The sequence below is a fragment of the Pseudophryne corroboree genome, chromosome 2 (genome assembly GCF_028390025.1).
Source record: "Pseudophryne corroboree isolate aPseCor3 chromosome 2, aPseCor3.hap2, whole genome shotgun sequence".
Lineage (NCBI taxonomy): Eukaryota > Metazoa > Chordata > Amphibia > Anura > Myobatrachidae > Pseudophryne > Pseudophryne corroboree.
In genome coordinates, this window is record NC_086445.1 from 1,024,817,129 (window position 1) to 1,024,834,041 (window position 16,913).

A 16,913-nucleotide genomic window follows, 5' to 3' on the forward strand; every position below is an offset into this window, starting at 1 on the left:
ACCAAAACCCTAGGGACTCCATGCTCTCTGGCCTGACTCACTAACCTACTCCTCAGCTCACCCCACATCATTCCTCGCCAGCCGAGCCATCTGACACCCTGAGTTCCAAACAATGCCTGAGACCCTTCCGAGGCCACAAACCTGGCCGCCCAGTAAATATAAGAGTGGCCAACCACCCAAATGGGCAAATAGTCTTCGAACCATCCTGAAGGGAAAAAGAGGGGTAGAATTGATTACTAAGAGGCTTATTGATTGTTTATACTGAAGGATCTGCCAAAAAAGAAAACTTTATATCTCGCCATTGCAGCAGTCACGGCCTAGCCGACTGCCCCACTTTCCGTTGCCAATTTAAAACGCAATTAAAGACACAAAGGGGAAAATCAAATAAAACAAACGAAATAAAAAGGGGGGGGGGGGGGGAGGGGGGGTATAAAATGGGAAACACATGTAATAACTCAGCTGGAGGTGAACGTAAAGACCTGCTGAGGGACTCTGATTAGACCAAATTAGCCGAATTATAGATTAGAATTCAGTCCGTCAAGTCAGGCAAAAAATCGCAAATAACTCCAGACCCCCGCTGCCGACTCATGCCGGCAACGGCGAGTAGCTAATCCCTGAGTAGGATAAAAACGGGGAAACAAACATTAACAAACGCACAACTTCATGGAACACAGAACTGAAACAGCATAACGAATTGCAAATTAACAATGCCCCCAGCGCCGGGCGCCCTCTCAAGTGACAGGGCGAATATATCGCTTATAACTGGACGACTTCCATCGCCCCACCGCCTGGATCTCAGTTCTGGAGAAACCCGCCGCAGCTGCCGACGTCGCCGCGCCTATCCGAAAGGAATGGGTACCGAAAGCAGCAGGTGAGAGGCCCAAGCCCGTCAGACAGCGACCCAGCATCCACCGGAACTGGTATTTTGTGACTGGCAGCCCGTCATAGTGCAATAGCCATGACCCCTCCTTAGCGGGTCGTACTCCCAGATATTGCATTGCCAGACCCACTGGGCAAACGCTTTCTTCTAGCGCTGGAACCATCGCAACCCAGCGCCCTCTCCCCACTTGATCCGTCTTGGATCGCCGCAATCTGCACAGCAAGGATCTCTCACCCACTACTACGTCCCCGACCAGCATGCGCGATTCCGACCTCTTGGAAGGCGCTACCAACTCGGAAACTCGAAAAGCCCCGTGGTAAGCCATCGAGAAGGCTAAACGGAACAAAAGCGCCTCAAACCTGGACGACGCTACTCGCCCCACCGCCTCGATGACGGCCGGCAACAAAGCCGCATCGATGGGCCGCCTCCTATCCGGCGGCGTCGGCGCAACTCGCGCCCACCCTTTCATAGCCTTCCGTAGAACCTCGCTTTTCGTTACGTCCGGGACGCCTCGCAGCTTGCAGAAGAATGAGACGCCAGCCAAGTACCGGGACACCACCGCTCGCGACCTACCGGAAACGTAGAGCTGCCACATAAAAGAAAGCATCAGCCGATGCTTGCTCTTACCTTGATGTTGACGACTCTGGACAAACGCCTCCCACTCGTTCCACGCCTGTCCGTACGCCTTGAGCGTGGCCGGCGCTACCGACCGCAACGCTAGACCTTCCAATCCGGCCCGATCACCTGCCAAACATAATCAGGACAGTGAAAACCCTGTTCTTCGGCCTCGGGTGCCAAAACCCAAAACCTCTCCCACTGTCCCCGCGACAATGCATCTGCGATCTCGTTTTCCAAGCCGGGAACATGCTGCGCCCGGAACCATAGATTCCTACGCAAACATGTCAAAAGCAAGTGCCCGAGCACCCTCAGAACCACTAGCGATTTCGCCCTCTGGTTATTAATCGCATGCACTACGCCCAGATTGTCGCATCTAAACACTATGCTGCGATTAGCCAACCGGTCGCCCCAAACTTCCAGGGCTACCATAATGGGAAAAAGCTCCAGCAGCAACAGATCCCTTGTGAGACCCTCACTATGCCAGTTTTCCGGCCAAGATGCCACACACCATGATCCCTCCAAAAAACAACCAAATCCATAGGCACCTGCGGCATCGGTAAACAGCTGCAACCGGTCGCTGTCTACGGCTGGCGCTTGCCATATGCTCACACCGTTGAAATCCTCTAGGAACGAAGCCCATACGGCCAGATCCCTTTTTAATTCAGAGGACAATCGAACGAAATGATGAGGCCTGGCACACCCCGCCGTTGCCCTTTCGAGCTTCCGGCAGAAAACCCTGCCCATCGGAATCACCCGACAAGCAAAGTTAAGCATGCCCAGCAAGGACTGCGCCTGACGCAGCGTGACCTTACGCGAGCCTTTGAACCGGCAAATGGTTTCGCGGAGCTTCGACACTTTGTCCTGAGGCAATCGACACTCCCCCGCCACTGTGTCGATTTCAATCCCCAAGAACGATAAACAGGAGTCAGGACCCTCCGTTTTGTCTTCGGCTACAGGAACACCGAAGTGGTAAAAAAGGGCCTGGGTGCTAAACAACAAATCGGCGCACCTTGTGTCGTCCGCCGGACCTGCGCATAGGAAATCGTCGAGGTAATGTGCAACCCCGTGACCGCCTGACGTCGACTCGACACACCAATGAAGGAAAGTGCTAAAGCGCTCGAAAAATGAGCATGAAACGGAACATCCCATCGGCAGACATTTGTCGATGAAATACTCCGTCCCAATCCGGAAACCCATGAAACGGAATGAGTCAGGATGCAATGGCAATAATCTAAAGGCTGACTCAACATCGATCTTAGCCATGAGAGCCCCGCTCCCGTAGCTGCGGACCATCTCTAGCGCCTCGTCAAATGACTGATACACCACCGAGCAATAAGCCGGTGGTATTGCGTCGTTGACCGAAGCCCCCGGCGGGTAAGACAGATGCTGTATGAGCCGAAAAGCGCCCGGGGTTTTCTCTGGGACCACCCCGACCGGGGAGATAACCAAGTCATCCACCGGGGGTGATCCAAAAGGCCCCCCCATCCTGCCCAACCTGACCTCCTTATCTACTTTCTCCCGCAGTACAGTCGGCAACGCCCGTGCAGACTGGAGGTTTCTCTGCGCCCGCACTGATACCTCGCTTGCAACAGGCAAGCGAAAACCAAACTTAAAACCATTTAACAAAAACTTCGCATCCGTTCTATTTGGATACATATCCAGCCATTTGCCCATCGTTTCCAACTTAACTGGCGTTGGGGCTCTGCTGAGCGATCCCGCTCGCGGCCTGCTTCGAGTAAGCCTGCTTTCCCTTGCTTCCCTGTCGCCCCCCTTTGAAACAGGAGGAGGCTGGGTGGGCTCCCCCACAATGGTGGCAGGAGTGACGAAACCGACACTGCTTGCCGTAGGAACATGCTCCGCTGTTAAAAGCGAAGCATTTCCCCCGAGTAGCAGACCGCCCGCCCCCGCGAGCGGCCAATGCACCTGACCTGGCCATTCCTCCGTCCGCGGCCGCCCCCTGGACTGATGACCCCGCGCGACGCACACCTGTTCCCTGTTTCTGGGGCTCTGCCTCTTGTTGTGATGCCCGGGTCACTTTGAGCCAGACCTCCACATCTTTAAAACCAAAATCCATGACCCGCAGCCCATCTTGTTTCTCCCGAAACTCTTGGTCATACTGCCGCCATTCCGAGCCTGCGGACGTGCGCTGCATGTCATGCACTAGATGCAGGTACCGGATAATATTCATGTGCTCTTCCGGCCTATCCTCCAAATAGCATGCCGCAAACACCCAAAAACCGGCCAGCCAATTATCAAAAGACCGGAAAGCTTCTGTCCCCATGCCCGTCTTAGCGGCCGCCGCTTTGTAGTCCCTCTTCATGGCCCTAGTTAAGACGAATAAGTCCACGAAGTCACCCCTACATATTTTCTTGCGGCAGCTATCTCGCAGCCCCCTCATAACTGCGGTGTATTCGCAGCGCACTACCCCCGGCAGATCGCGCCGCTTCTTTGCCCTACGCTCCTCTACACTCATTCGCCTGCGTCGCTTGCGCCTCTTCTGTTGCTTTGCCGCCTTCTAAACCGAGTCACCAAGAGACTTAAAATGGCTTCACCTTCCCTATATATATCAAGCCCTCCCCTTAAAGAAGGCTGTACTTTCCTTACAGCTAGGTCCACCCCTCCCCAGATGTTTAACCCTTTCCTCTCCTATGCAGTCAATACTCTCTTCATAACGTGCCAGGCTGTGGTATTGCAGCCAGTGTAACACCGGTCATATAACGTGCCAGGCTGTGGTATTGCAGCCAGTGTAACACCGGTCATATAACGTGCCAGGCTGTGGTATTGCATCCAGTGTAACACCGGTTTTATAACGTGCCAGGCTGTGGTATTGCAGCCAGTGTAACGCCGGTCATATAACGTGCCAGGCTGTGGTATTGCAGCCAGTGTAACACTGGTCATATAATGTGCCAGGCTGTGGTATTGCAGCCAGTGTAACACCGGTTATATAACGTGCCAGGCTGTGGTATTGCAGCCAGTGTAACACCGGTCATATAACGTGCCAGGCTGTGGTATTACAGCCAGTGTAACACCGGTTATATAACGTGCCAGGCTCTGGTATTGCAGCCAGTGTAACACCGGTCATATAACGTGCCAGGCTGTGGTATTGCATCCAGTGTAACACCGGTCATATAACGTGCCAGGCTCTGGTATTGCAGCCAGTGTAACACCGGTCATATAACGTACCAGGCTGTGGTATTGCAGTCAGTGTAACACCGGTCATATAACGTGCCAGGCTGTGGTATTGCAGCCAGTGTAACACCGGTCATATAATGTGCCATGCTGTGGTATTGCAGCCAGTGTAACACCGGTCATATAACGTGCCAGGCTGTGGTATTGCAGCCAGTGTAACACCGGTTATATAACGTGCCAGGCTGTGGTATTGCAGCCAATGTAACACCGGTCATATAACGTGCCAGGCTGTGGTATTTCAGCCAGTGTAACACCGGTTATATAACGTGCCAGGCTCTGGTATTGCAGCCAGTGTAACACCGGTCATATAACGTGCCAGGCTGTGGTATTGCATCCAGTGTAACACCGGTCATATAACGTGCCAGGCTCTGGTATTGCAGCCAGTGTAACACCGGTCATATAACGTACCAGGCTGTGGTATTGCAGCCAGTGTAACACCGGTCATATAACGTGCCAGGCTGTGGTATTGCAGCCAGTGTAACACCGGTTATATAACGTGCCAGGCTGTGGTATTGCAGCCAGTGTAACACCGGTTATATAACGTGCCAGGCTGTGGTATTGCAGTCAGTGTAACACCGGTCATATCATGTGCCAGGCTGTGGTATTGCATCCAGTGTAACACCGGTCATATAACGTGCCAGGCTGTGGTATTGCAGCCAGTGTAACACCGGTCATATAACGTGCCAGGCTGTGGTATTGCAGCCAGTGTAACACCGGTCATATAACATGCCAGGCTGTGGTATTGCAGCCAGTGTAACACCGGTCATATAACGTGCCAGGCTGTGGTATTGCAGCCAGTGTAACACCGGTCATATAACGTGCCAGGCTGTGGTATTGCAGCCAGTGTAACACCGGTTATATAACGTGCCAGGCTGTGGTATTGCATCCAGTGTAACACCGGTCATATAACGTGCCAGGCTGTGGTATTGCAGCCAGTGTAACACCGGTTATATAACGTGCCAGGCTGTGGTATTGCAGCCAGTGTAACACCGGTCATATAACGTGCCAGGCTGTGGTATTGCAGTCAGTGTAACACCGGTTATATAACGTGCCAGGCTGTGGTATTGCAGCCAGTGTAACACCGGTCATATAACGTGCCAGGCTGTGGTATTGCAGCCAGTGTAACACCGGTCATATAACGTGCCAGGCTGTGGTATTGCAGCCAGTGTAACACCGGTCATATAACGTGCCAGGCTGTGGTATTGCAGCCAGTGTAACACCGGTCATATAACGTGCCAGGCTGTGGTATTGCATCCAGTGTAACACCGGTTATATAACGTGCCAGGCTGTGGTATTGCAGCCAGTGTAACACCGGTTATATAACGTGCCAGGCTGTGGTATTGCAGCCAGTGTAACACCGGTCATATAACGTGCCAGGCTGTGGTATTGCAGTCAGTGTAACACCGGTTATATAACGTGCCAGGCTGTGGTATTGCAGCCAGTGTAACACCGGTCATATAACGTGCCAGGCTGTGGTATTGCAGCCAGTGTAACACCGGTCATATAACGTGCCAGGCTGTGGTATTGCAGTCAGTGTAACACCGGTTTTATAACGTGCCAGGCTGTGGTATTGCAGCCAGTGTAACACCGGTCATATAACGTGCCAGGCTGTGGTATTGCATCCAGTGTAACACCGGTCATATAACGTGCCAGGCTGTGGTATTGCAGCCAGTGTAACACCGGTTTTATAATGTGCCAGGCTGTGGTATTGCAGCCAGTGTAACACCGGTCATATAACGTGCCAGGCTGTGGTATTGCAGTCAGTGTAACACCGGTCATATACCGTGCCAGGCTGTGGTATTGCAGCCAGTGTAACACCGGTTATATAACGTGCCAGGCTGTGGTATTGCAGTCAGTGTAACACCGGTCATATACCGTGCCAGGCTGTGGTATTGCAGCCAGTGTAACACCGGTCATATAACGTGCCAGGCTGTGGTATTGCAGCCAGTGTAACACCGGTTTTATAATGTGCCAGGCTGTGGTATTGCAGCCAGTGTAACACCGGTCATATAACGTGCCAGGCTGTGGTATTGCTGCCAGTGTAACACCGGTCATATAACGTGCCAGGCTGTGGTATTGCAGTCAGTGTAACACCGGTTATGTAACGTGCCAGGCTGTGGTATTGCAGTCAGTGTAACACCGGTTATATAACGTGCCAGGCTGTGGTATTGCATCCAGTGTAACACCGGTTATATAACGTGCCAGGCTGTGGTATTGCAGCGAGTGTAACACCGGTCATATAACGTGCCAGGCTGTGGTATTGCTGCCAGTGTAACACCGGTCATATAACGTGCCAGGCTGTGGTATTGCAGTCAGTGTAACACCGGTTATATAACGTGCCAGGCTGTGGTATTGCAGTCAGTGTAACACCGGTTATATAACGTGCCAGGCTGTGGTATTGCAGCCAGTGTAACACTGGTCATATAACGTGCCAGGCTGTGGTATTGCTGCCAGTGTAACACCGGTCATATAACGTGCCAGGCTGTGGTATTGCAGCCAGTGTAACACCGGTCATATAACGTGCCAGGCTGTGGTATTGCAGCCAGTGTAACACCGGTCATATAACGTGCCAGGCTGTGGTATTGCAGTCAGTGTAACACCGGTTATATAACTTGCCAGGCTGTAGTATTGCAGTCAGTGTAACACCGGTTATATAACGTGCCAGGCTGTGGTATTGCAGCCAGTGTAACACCGGTCATATAACGTGCCAGGCTGTGGTATTGCAGCCAGTGTAACACCGGTTTTATAACGTGCCAGGCTGTGGTATTGCAGCCAGTGTAACACTGGTCATATAATGTGCCAGGCTGTGGTATTGCAGCCAGTGTAACACCGGTCATATAACGTGCCAGGCTGTGGTATTGCAGCCAGTGTAACACCGGTCATATAACGTGCCAGGCTATGATATTGCAGCCAGTGTAACACCGGTTATATAACGTGCCAGGCTGTAGTATTGCAGCCAGTGTAACACCGGTCATATAACGTGCCAGGCTGTGGTATTGCAGTCAGTGTAACACCGGTCATATAACGTGCCAGGCTGTGGTATTGCAGCCAGTGTAACACCGGTTATATAACGTGCCAGGCTGTGGTATTGCTGCCAGTGTAACACCGGTCATATAACGTGCCTGGCTGTGGTATTGCAGCCAGTGTAACACCGGTCATATAACGTGCCAGGCTGTGGTATTGCAGCCAGTGTAACACCGGTCATATAACGTGCCAGCTGTGGTATTGCAGCCAGTGTAACACCGGTCATATAACGTGCCAGGCTGTGGTATTGCAGTCAGTGTAACACCGGTCATATAACGTGCCAGGCTGTGGTATTGCAGCCAGTGTAACACCGGTTATATAACGTGCCAGGCTGTGGTATTGCTGCCAGTGTAACACCGGTCATATAACGTGCCAGGCTGTGGTATTGCAGCCAGTGTAACACCGGTTATATAACATGCCAGGCTGTGGTATTGCAGCCAGTGTAACACCGGTCATATAACGTGCCAGGCTGTGGTATTGCAGCCAGTGTAACACCGGTTATATAACGTGCCAGGCTGTGGTATTGCAGCCAGTGTAACACCGGTCATATAACGTGCCAGGCTGTGGTATTGCAGCCAGTGTAACACCGGTCATATAACGTGCCAGGCTGTGGTATTGCAGCCAGTGTAACACCGGTCATATAACGTGCCAGGCTGTGGTATTGCAGCCAGTGTAACACCGGTCATATAACGTGCCAGGCTATGATATTGCAGCCAGTGTAACACCGGTTATATAACGTGCCAGGCTGTGGTATTGCAGCCAGTGTAACACCGGTCATATAACGTGCCAGGCTGTGGTATTGCAGTCAGTGTAACACCGGTTATATAACGTGCCAGGCTGTGGTATTGCAGCCAGTGTAACACCGGTTATATAACGTGCCAGGCTGTGGTATTGCAGCCAGTGTAACACCGGTCATATAACGTGCCAGGCTGTGGTATTGCAGCCAGTGTAACACCGGTCATATAACGTGCCAGGCTGTGGTATTGCATCCAGTGTAACACCGGTTTTATAACGTGCCAGGCTGTGGTATTGCAGCCAGTGTAACGCCGGTCATATAACGTGCCAGGCTGTGGTATTGCAGCCAGTGTAACACTGGTCATATAATGTGCCAGGCTGTGGTATTGCAGCCAGTGTAACACCGGTTATATAACGTGCCAGGCTGTGGTATTGCAGCCAGTGTAACACCGGTCATATAACGTGCCAGGCTGTGGTATTACAGCCAGTGTAACACCGGTTATATAACGTGCCAGGCTCTGGTATTGCAGCCAGTGTAACACCGGTCATATAACGTGCCAGGCTGTGGTATTGCATCCAGTGTAACACCGGTCATATAACGTGCCAGGCTCTGGTATTGCAGCCAGTGTAACACCGGTCATATAACGTACCAGGCTGTGGTATTGCAGTCAGTGTAACACCGGTCATATAACGTGCCAGGCTGTGGTATTGCAGCCAGTGTAACACCGGTCATATAATGTGCCATGCTGTGGTATTGCAGCCAGTGTAACACCGGTCATATAACGTGCCAGGCTGTGGTATTGCAGCCAGTGTAACACCGGTTATATAACGTGCCAGGCTGTGGTATTGCAGCCAGTGTAACACCGGTCATATAACGTGCCAGGCTGTGGTATTTCAGCCAGTGTAACACCGGTTATATAACGTGCCAGGCTCTGGTATTGCAGCCAGTGTAACACCGGTCATATAACGTGCCAGGCTGTGGTATTGCATCCAGTGTAACACCGGTTATATAACGTGCCAGGCTCTGGTATTGCAGCCAGTGTAACACCGGTCATATAACGTACCAGGCTGTGGTATTGCAGTCAGTGTAACACCGGTCATATAACGTGCCAGGCTGTGGTATTGCAGCCAGTGTAACACCGGTCATATAATGTGCCAGGCTGTGGTATTGCAGCCAGTGTAACACCGGTCATATAACGTGCCAGGCTGTGGTATTGCAGCCAGTGTAACACCGGTCATATAACGTGCCAGGCTGTGGTATTGCAGCCAGTGTAACACCGGTTATATAACGTGCCAGGCTGTGGTATTGCATCCAGTGTATCACCGGTCATATAACGTGCCAGGCTGTGGTCAGCACATTATTAGAAGAGAATCAGATGCTTCCTTGTAGCCTGTGCAGATCAGTAGTGTAATATGTTATTATAAAGCTATCTGAGGTAACTGATTATACATACGTGTTGTTACAAGACTCACAGAAACAGGACTTGTTGTTTCATTTCAGGAGCGTGGCTGTCAATAAAGGGCGCCTGAAACGTATGGGCATCACGCACATTCTCAATGCTGGACACAACACCACCGTCTTTACAGGGCCCGAATTCTACAAAGGGATGGACGTCCAGTACATGGGAGTGGAAATCGATGACTTCCCAGACTTAGACATCTCAAAGTTCCTCCGCCCAGCTGCCGAGTTCCTCGATGAAGCTCTGCTCACGTACAGGGGTAATATAATCATCTTTTTATTAATACATTGTAGTGTTCATTCTAGCACCCTGCACCTTTGAAATCCCCTGCAGTTCCTCTTTCCTGCCTTGGGTGTCACTCTGCTGTGGTGCTTCTAGCACACTCTGGTCTGTATCTCAGTGCTGGGATACAGACCAGAGTGTGCTAGAAGCACCACAGCAGAGAGCGACACCCCAGGCTGGAAAGAGGAACTGCATGGGTTTTGAAAGGTGCAGGGTGCTAGAATGAACACTACTTTGTTTTATCAGTCATTCAGGAGCGTCGATCGTTAATGTAACTTTCTGGTTCCCAGATATTGGAAACTCTGCCTGCTGGGGTGTGTGTGATCAGTGGTGGCGTCAGAGTAAGGGGGGGTGATGCAGGGGCTGAGCTGTGCGTGTTCTTGGCAGGCATTAGAGCAATCGTGATATAATGACGTCATGGCGCTCTGCGCGCTGCAGTCAGTATGAACAGGAGCCCACTATGCCGCCATCTAGAGCTGATCCTAGTTCCCCTTAGTCCAACAAGTGCAGAGCCAGGCTTGGGATATCTGCCTACAGAACAGTTTTGGGTCTATTTACTAATCCTTGGATGGAGATAAAGTGGACGGAGATAAAGTACCAGCCAATCAGCTTCTAACTGTCATGTCACAGGCTGGGTTTGAAAAATGACAGTTAGGAGCTGCTTGGCTGTCACTTTATCTCTCTCCTCTTTATCTTCATCCAACTCTTAGTAACTAGAGCCCAGTGTCACTAGCCAGAAGGCGAGACCAAAGAAAAAACGTTAAGTGTGCGGGTCTCACGTCTTCCGAGCATGACTCAGGTGATGGGACGCAGGTGAGACCTCTGTCTGTATCATATGGACTCTTGCACTTAGCATGGAGCTGGTACAAGTCCAGATAGTAAAACTGACGGCTGAAGCATGGCGGCGAATTAAAAAAACAAACCAGTGGGCGGTGCAACGGCGGTGCATGATAACCCGCAAATACGCAGAGGATGGACACAAATAGCTGTATCGGCGTATCGAAGTCTGTACGCTGCCACCAGGGAAACATATTTGGACACGACAGCCTCTGACAGAATTAGGCTGTGTGTGTGGCCCTTTGGAAAGCAAGAGGGCCCTTAATGTATATCAGTACAGTGGCAAACGCAGGATTTCTAGAGGGGGGTTTCCAAATGCAATTCACAATCTTCCACTCTGCGGAACATTAGCGCCAGTGCAGGAGACTGGGGGAGCGGTAGAAGAACCTAGTAACAACCCTGGACATTAATGTACACATTGGTCTTTTTATACACTGGATACTGTATGGAATACGGAATTAATATTTAACACTATAGATGGTCTATAGTATAAGCTGTATCAAACATATTTAAATACTATAAATACCATAATAAATAAATACACAAATATAATAGAACCAGTGCTGCACTTTCTAAGCACACATTCTCCCACCTCATGGTAAGGCTCCTGTCTCTTCTTCCTGGTAGCTGCTCTCTAGTTCCAGTGCAATGACTGAGGACTCAGATCCACACACAGCAAACTTGGCAGAAGAAGCTGCTACCACTGGGCATGTGCAGCAGCTCTGCTCTGTCCCTTGCACTGCATGTTGTGGCAGCGGCTCTCAGACTGCTATTGGGGGTCATTCCGAGTTGTTCGCTCGTTATTTTTTTGTCGTACCGGAGCGAATAGTCGCTAATGCGCATGCGCAATGTCCGCAGTGCGACTGCGCCAAGTAAATTTGCTATGCAGTTAGGAATTTTACTCACGGCATTACGAGGTTTTTTCTTCGTTCTGGTGATCGTAATGTGATTGACAGGAAGTGGGTGTTTCTGGGCGGAAACTGGCCATTTTATGGGTGTGTGTGAAAAAACGCTACCGTTTCCGGAAAAAATGCGGGAGTGGCTGGAGAAACGGAGGAGTGTCTGGGCGAACGCTGGGTGTGTTTGTGACGTCAAACCAGGAACGACAAGCACTGAACTGATCGCAGATGCCGAGTAAGTTTGGAGCTACTCAGAAACTGCTAAGAAGTGTCTATTCGCAATTCTGCTAATCTTTCGTTCGCAATTTTGATAAGCTAAGATTCACTCCCAGTAGGCGGCGGCTTAGCGTGTGCAATGCTGCTAAAAGCAGCTTGCGAGCGAACAACTCGGAATGACCACCATTGTTGTCAGAATTTGAGCAACTTGCCAAGTGGAGGGGGTTTCTGGGCAACCAGAACCCCCCCCCCCCTGCGTTTGCCTATGCAGTATGAGTGTCACTCGTCATGTACCAAACATAGCAATAGATCATTATTAAAAACACTATACAAATATTCCCTACAGTGTAGATAGGAAACTACAGATGAAGCATACTTTAGTGCACTATTTAACTCTCCAATTACTTCATACATTCCTACTCTCCCGCAAGTTACAGGAAACTCCTGATTTTTCGGGTAGTCTCCCGCACCCAAGAATGGCCTGATCTCCCGCATCCCGCCCACTTCCAAGTGAAGCGGGCAGGATGAGGAGAATATTCCTGGGATTAGTGGCTTTGTATGGAGGGGGTGGGACTACATGATGCAAATTCAGGTAATTTGGCCCAGCCCCTAACTGGGAACCCACGAATCGCAGCATTTTCCCTGTGATGGGGCGGGGCCTATTGATGCATCCTTATAACGCTTTTCCTTTGAACGGAAAGGATATCGGGCTATGACATCTATGGTGATGACCCACAGTGCACTGAAGTCTACTCATGCTGTACCTGCTTATGTAAATAAGCGTTTCCATACTTCTTACTTGGCCTCTAAATTGATAGGGCACCAGGCAGAGAAATATACAGCTCCCCTGGGACATATGTGTAAATCTCTTGCAAATTTTATATTTACATTGATATTGCACCCGATCTGTTCTATATAATTTATATAAAAAAAGTTTGTAGGCAAATTTACAATAGGGAAATCAAATTAACCTAATTCAAAGTTCTATGACGCTCCCGGCAGAGGCCATATTGCCATAAGCAGGAAAGTTATTTTTCTTTTACGTAATTTTTAAATAAACCTTCAGACTTTTTTGCTTTATTATGCAAGGAGAAGTATAGTGACTGTAAATAATAATCTGTGTCCATTAGAGTCCTGGCTGCTCCAGCAGACAGGAATCCGGCCATTCGCTTGTGTACAGCACGCCGCGAACATCAGCCCTTTCCCAGAGAGGGGGCCCCACAGTCCGGATAACAGATAAAAATACACTGACAGACCTGATACTTTGTGATGAATCATCAGGGTTTAGCGCTATTTTCAGAGTAACAATAACAAAGGTTAAAAATAATAGTAGATTATAATAATACAATTAGAGTCAAATGTTGGTTTTGGTTTTCCCCAAATAGTTTGAATGAATGTTTGAGCTACAGAAAGTCTGACGTACTGTACACATCTCACGCTGCATTACTCTGTCCACCTGAATATAGCGCCTGCAGTGGCAGCAAGGGGGAAAGTTTGTTTCAAATGTGTGTGTGTGTGTGTGTGTGTGTAGATAGATACAGTGCGTGCGTGCGTGTGTATATAGATAGATAGTGATACAGTGTGTGTGTCGATAGATACAGTGCGTGTGTTTGTTTGTTTGTGTGTGTGTATAGATAGATACAGTAGATAGATAGATAGATAGATAGATAGATAGATAGATAGATAGATAGATAGATAGATAGATAGACACATTAGATCAGTGATTTTCAATCTTTTTTTACTCGCGGCACACCGAACAATATTTTAAAATTGCCAAGGTACACCATCAGCTCCCCACAGAAAAAAAAAAAAAACACACACATTGGCCCTCACAGTAAAAAAAAATCCACACACATCGGCCTACACAGAAAAAACAATCACATTTCTCCGCACATAGGAGGTCATTCCGAGTTGTTCGCTCGCAAGCGGATTTTAGCAGATTTGCTCATGCTAAGCCGCCGCCTACTGGGAGTGAATCTTAGCATCTTAAAATTGCGAACGAAGTAATCGCAATATTGCGATTACACACCTCGTAGCAGTTTCTGAGTAGCTTCAGACTTACTCGGCATCTGCGATCATTTCAGTGCTTGTCGTTCCTGGTTTGACGTCACAAACACACCCAGCGTTCGCCCAGACACTCCTCCGTTTCTCCGGCCACTCCTGCGTTTTTTCCGGAAACGGTAGCGTTTTTTCCCACACGCCCATAAAACGGCCTGTTTCCCCCCAGTAACACCCATTTCCTGTCAATCACATTACGATCGCCAGAACGATGAAAAAGCCGTGAGTAAAAATCCTAACTGCATAGCAAATTTACTTGGCGCAGTCGCAGTGCGGACATTGCGCATGCGCATTAAGCGGAAAATCGCTGCGATGCGAAGATTTTTACCGAGCGAACAACTCGGAATGACCTCCATAAATCATATTGCTCCCCACATAAATCCTGTTGCTCCCCACATGAATTATTCACATTGTTCCCCCCATAAATCCTTATTCTCCCCACATAAATCCTATTGTTCCCGACAGGAGAACTAAAATAACAAATATTAGCCCCTACCGGTCAGCTGTCCTCCTCCCTGTCCCTCAGTAGCGGGGGTTGTTCATAGTGGAGTGCTGCAAATACTGAGCAGCGGGCGGTGGGCAGGTGTGGATGTGGGTGGGCAAGGAAAGCTGTGTATGCAGGCGGGAACTGGAATATGTGAATGCAGGTGGGTGGGCTGGCTGGGTGGTGAGAAGCGGCGGCCGTGACCTATGCTATCACACCGCCGCGTCTTCAAGGCATAGGTCATGGCCGGAGCACGACTGATCCTCTAAGAAGAGCCCAGGCCAACAGGTCACTCTGAAGGTGCAGGAAGCTGCTCTGGCTCTGCGGCACACCTTGCAACTGGTCGAGGCACACTAGTGTGCCATGGCACACTGGTTGAAAAAGCCTGGATTAGATAGATCAGCGGTGGCCAACCTGTGGCTCTTGAGCCACATGTGGCTCTTTCTTTCTTCAAATGTGGCTCCTAACACACAAAGTCACATGACCACAACAGATCCGGTAACCACTGCTCTCCAGAAAAACACGTAGCAGCACTACGGGGACTTAGAACTGAGGGAGCCAAATACTAGAGATGAGACACCCACCAGCCAACAGAGGACACATAAGGGGTTGCTGCAGTGGCATGAATTGGGGGAAGCTGAAGTGACACATGAGGGTGCTGGCTGAAGTGACAGCAGGGTGCTGGCTGAAGTGACAAGAGGGTGCTGGTTGGAGTGACAAGAGGGGGCTGGTTGGAGTGACACATGGGGGAGCTGAAGTGTATTATGTGAATCTGGATCTTTTATATATATATATTATGTGGATCTGGCTTTTACAATTATTTTATGTGGAAGTGGCTTTTGTTCAATGTATTTTATGTTGTATCTGGCTTTTTCAATGTATTTTATACCAGGGGCGTGGCCTAGAAGGCACAAGGCCACACCCCATTTTTGCATGTGCGCTTTCGGCTCGAAGTCGGCTCTTTGACGCACCTAACACATTTTTTGGGGCTCTTTGTCTCTGACTGGTTGGCCACCCCTGAGATAGATAATAGAAAATAGATAATAGACACATAGGGGGTAATTCCAAGTTGATCGCAGCAGGATTTTTGTTAGCAATTGGGCAAAACCATGTGCACTGCAGGGGGGGGCAGATGTAACATGTGCAGAGAGAGTTAGATTTGGGTGTGGTGTGTTCAATCTGCAATCTAATTTGCAGTGTAAAAATAAAGCAGCCAGTATTTACCCTGCACAGAAATAAAATAACCCACCCAAATCTAACTCTCTCTGCAAATGTTATATCTGCTCCCCTGCAGTGCACATGGTTTTGCCCAATTGCTGTCAAAAATCCTGCTGCGATCAACTTGGAATTACTCAGATAGATAGATAGATAGATAGATAGATAGATAGATAGATAGATAGATAGATAGATAGATAGATAGATAGATGATAGGTAGATAGATAGATAGATAGATAGATAGATAGATAGATAGATAGATGGATGCTAGGTAGATAGATAGATAGATAGATAGATAGATAGATAGATAGATAGTTAGATAGATGATAGGTAGATAGATAGATAGATAGATAGATAAATAGATAAATATATGATAGATAGATAGATAGATAGATAGATAGATAGATAGATAGATAGATAGATAGATAGTTAGATAGATTAGATATATGATAGATAGATAAATAGATAGATAGGATAAGATATATAGATTGATAATAGATAAATAGTTAATAGATAGATCGATCGATAGATAGATAGATAGATAGATAGATAGATAGATAGATAGATAGATAGATGATAGGTAGATAGATAGATAGATAGATAGATAGATAGATAGATGGATGCTAGGTAGATAGATAGATAGATAGATAGATAGTTAGATAGATGATAGGTAGATAGATAGATAGATAGATAGATAGATAAATAGATAAATATATGATAGATAGATAGATAGATAGATAGATAGATAGTTAGATAGATTAGATATATGATAGATAGATAAATAGATAGATAGGATAAGATATATAGATTGATAATAGATAAATAGTTAATAGATAGATCGATAGATCGATAGATAGATAGATAGATAGATAGATAGATAGATAGATTAGATAGATACTAGATAAATAGATTAGATAGATAATAGGTAAATAGATAATATATAGATTAGATAGATGATTGGTAGATAGATAGATAGATAGATAATAGATAAATAGTTAATAGATCGATCGATAGAT

At 48.4% G+C, this 16,913-nt stretch overlaps 1 protein-coding gene across 1 annotated transcript in view; it reads left to right on the plus strand.

The window, feature by feature from the left end:
• Positions 1 to 16,913, plus strand: part of STYXL2 (serine/threonine/tyrosine interacting like 2) — a 161,718-nt gene that overhangs the window by 125,579 nt on the left and 19,226 nt on the right. The window contains exon 5 of the mRNA XM_063956738.1: positions 9,948 to 10,165. Within this exon, the coding sequence (XP_063812808.1) occupies positions 9,948 to 10,165 (218 nt within the window). The remainder of the gene's footprint in view (positions 1 to 9,947; positions 10,166 to 16,913) is intronic.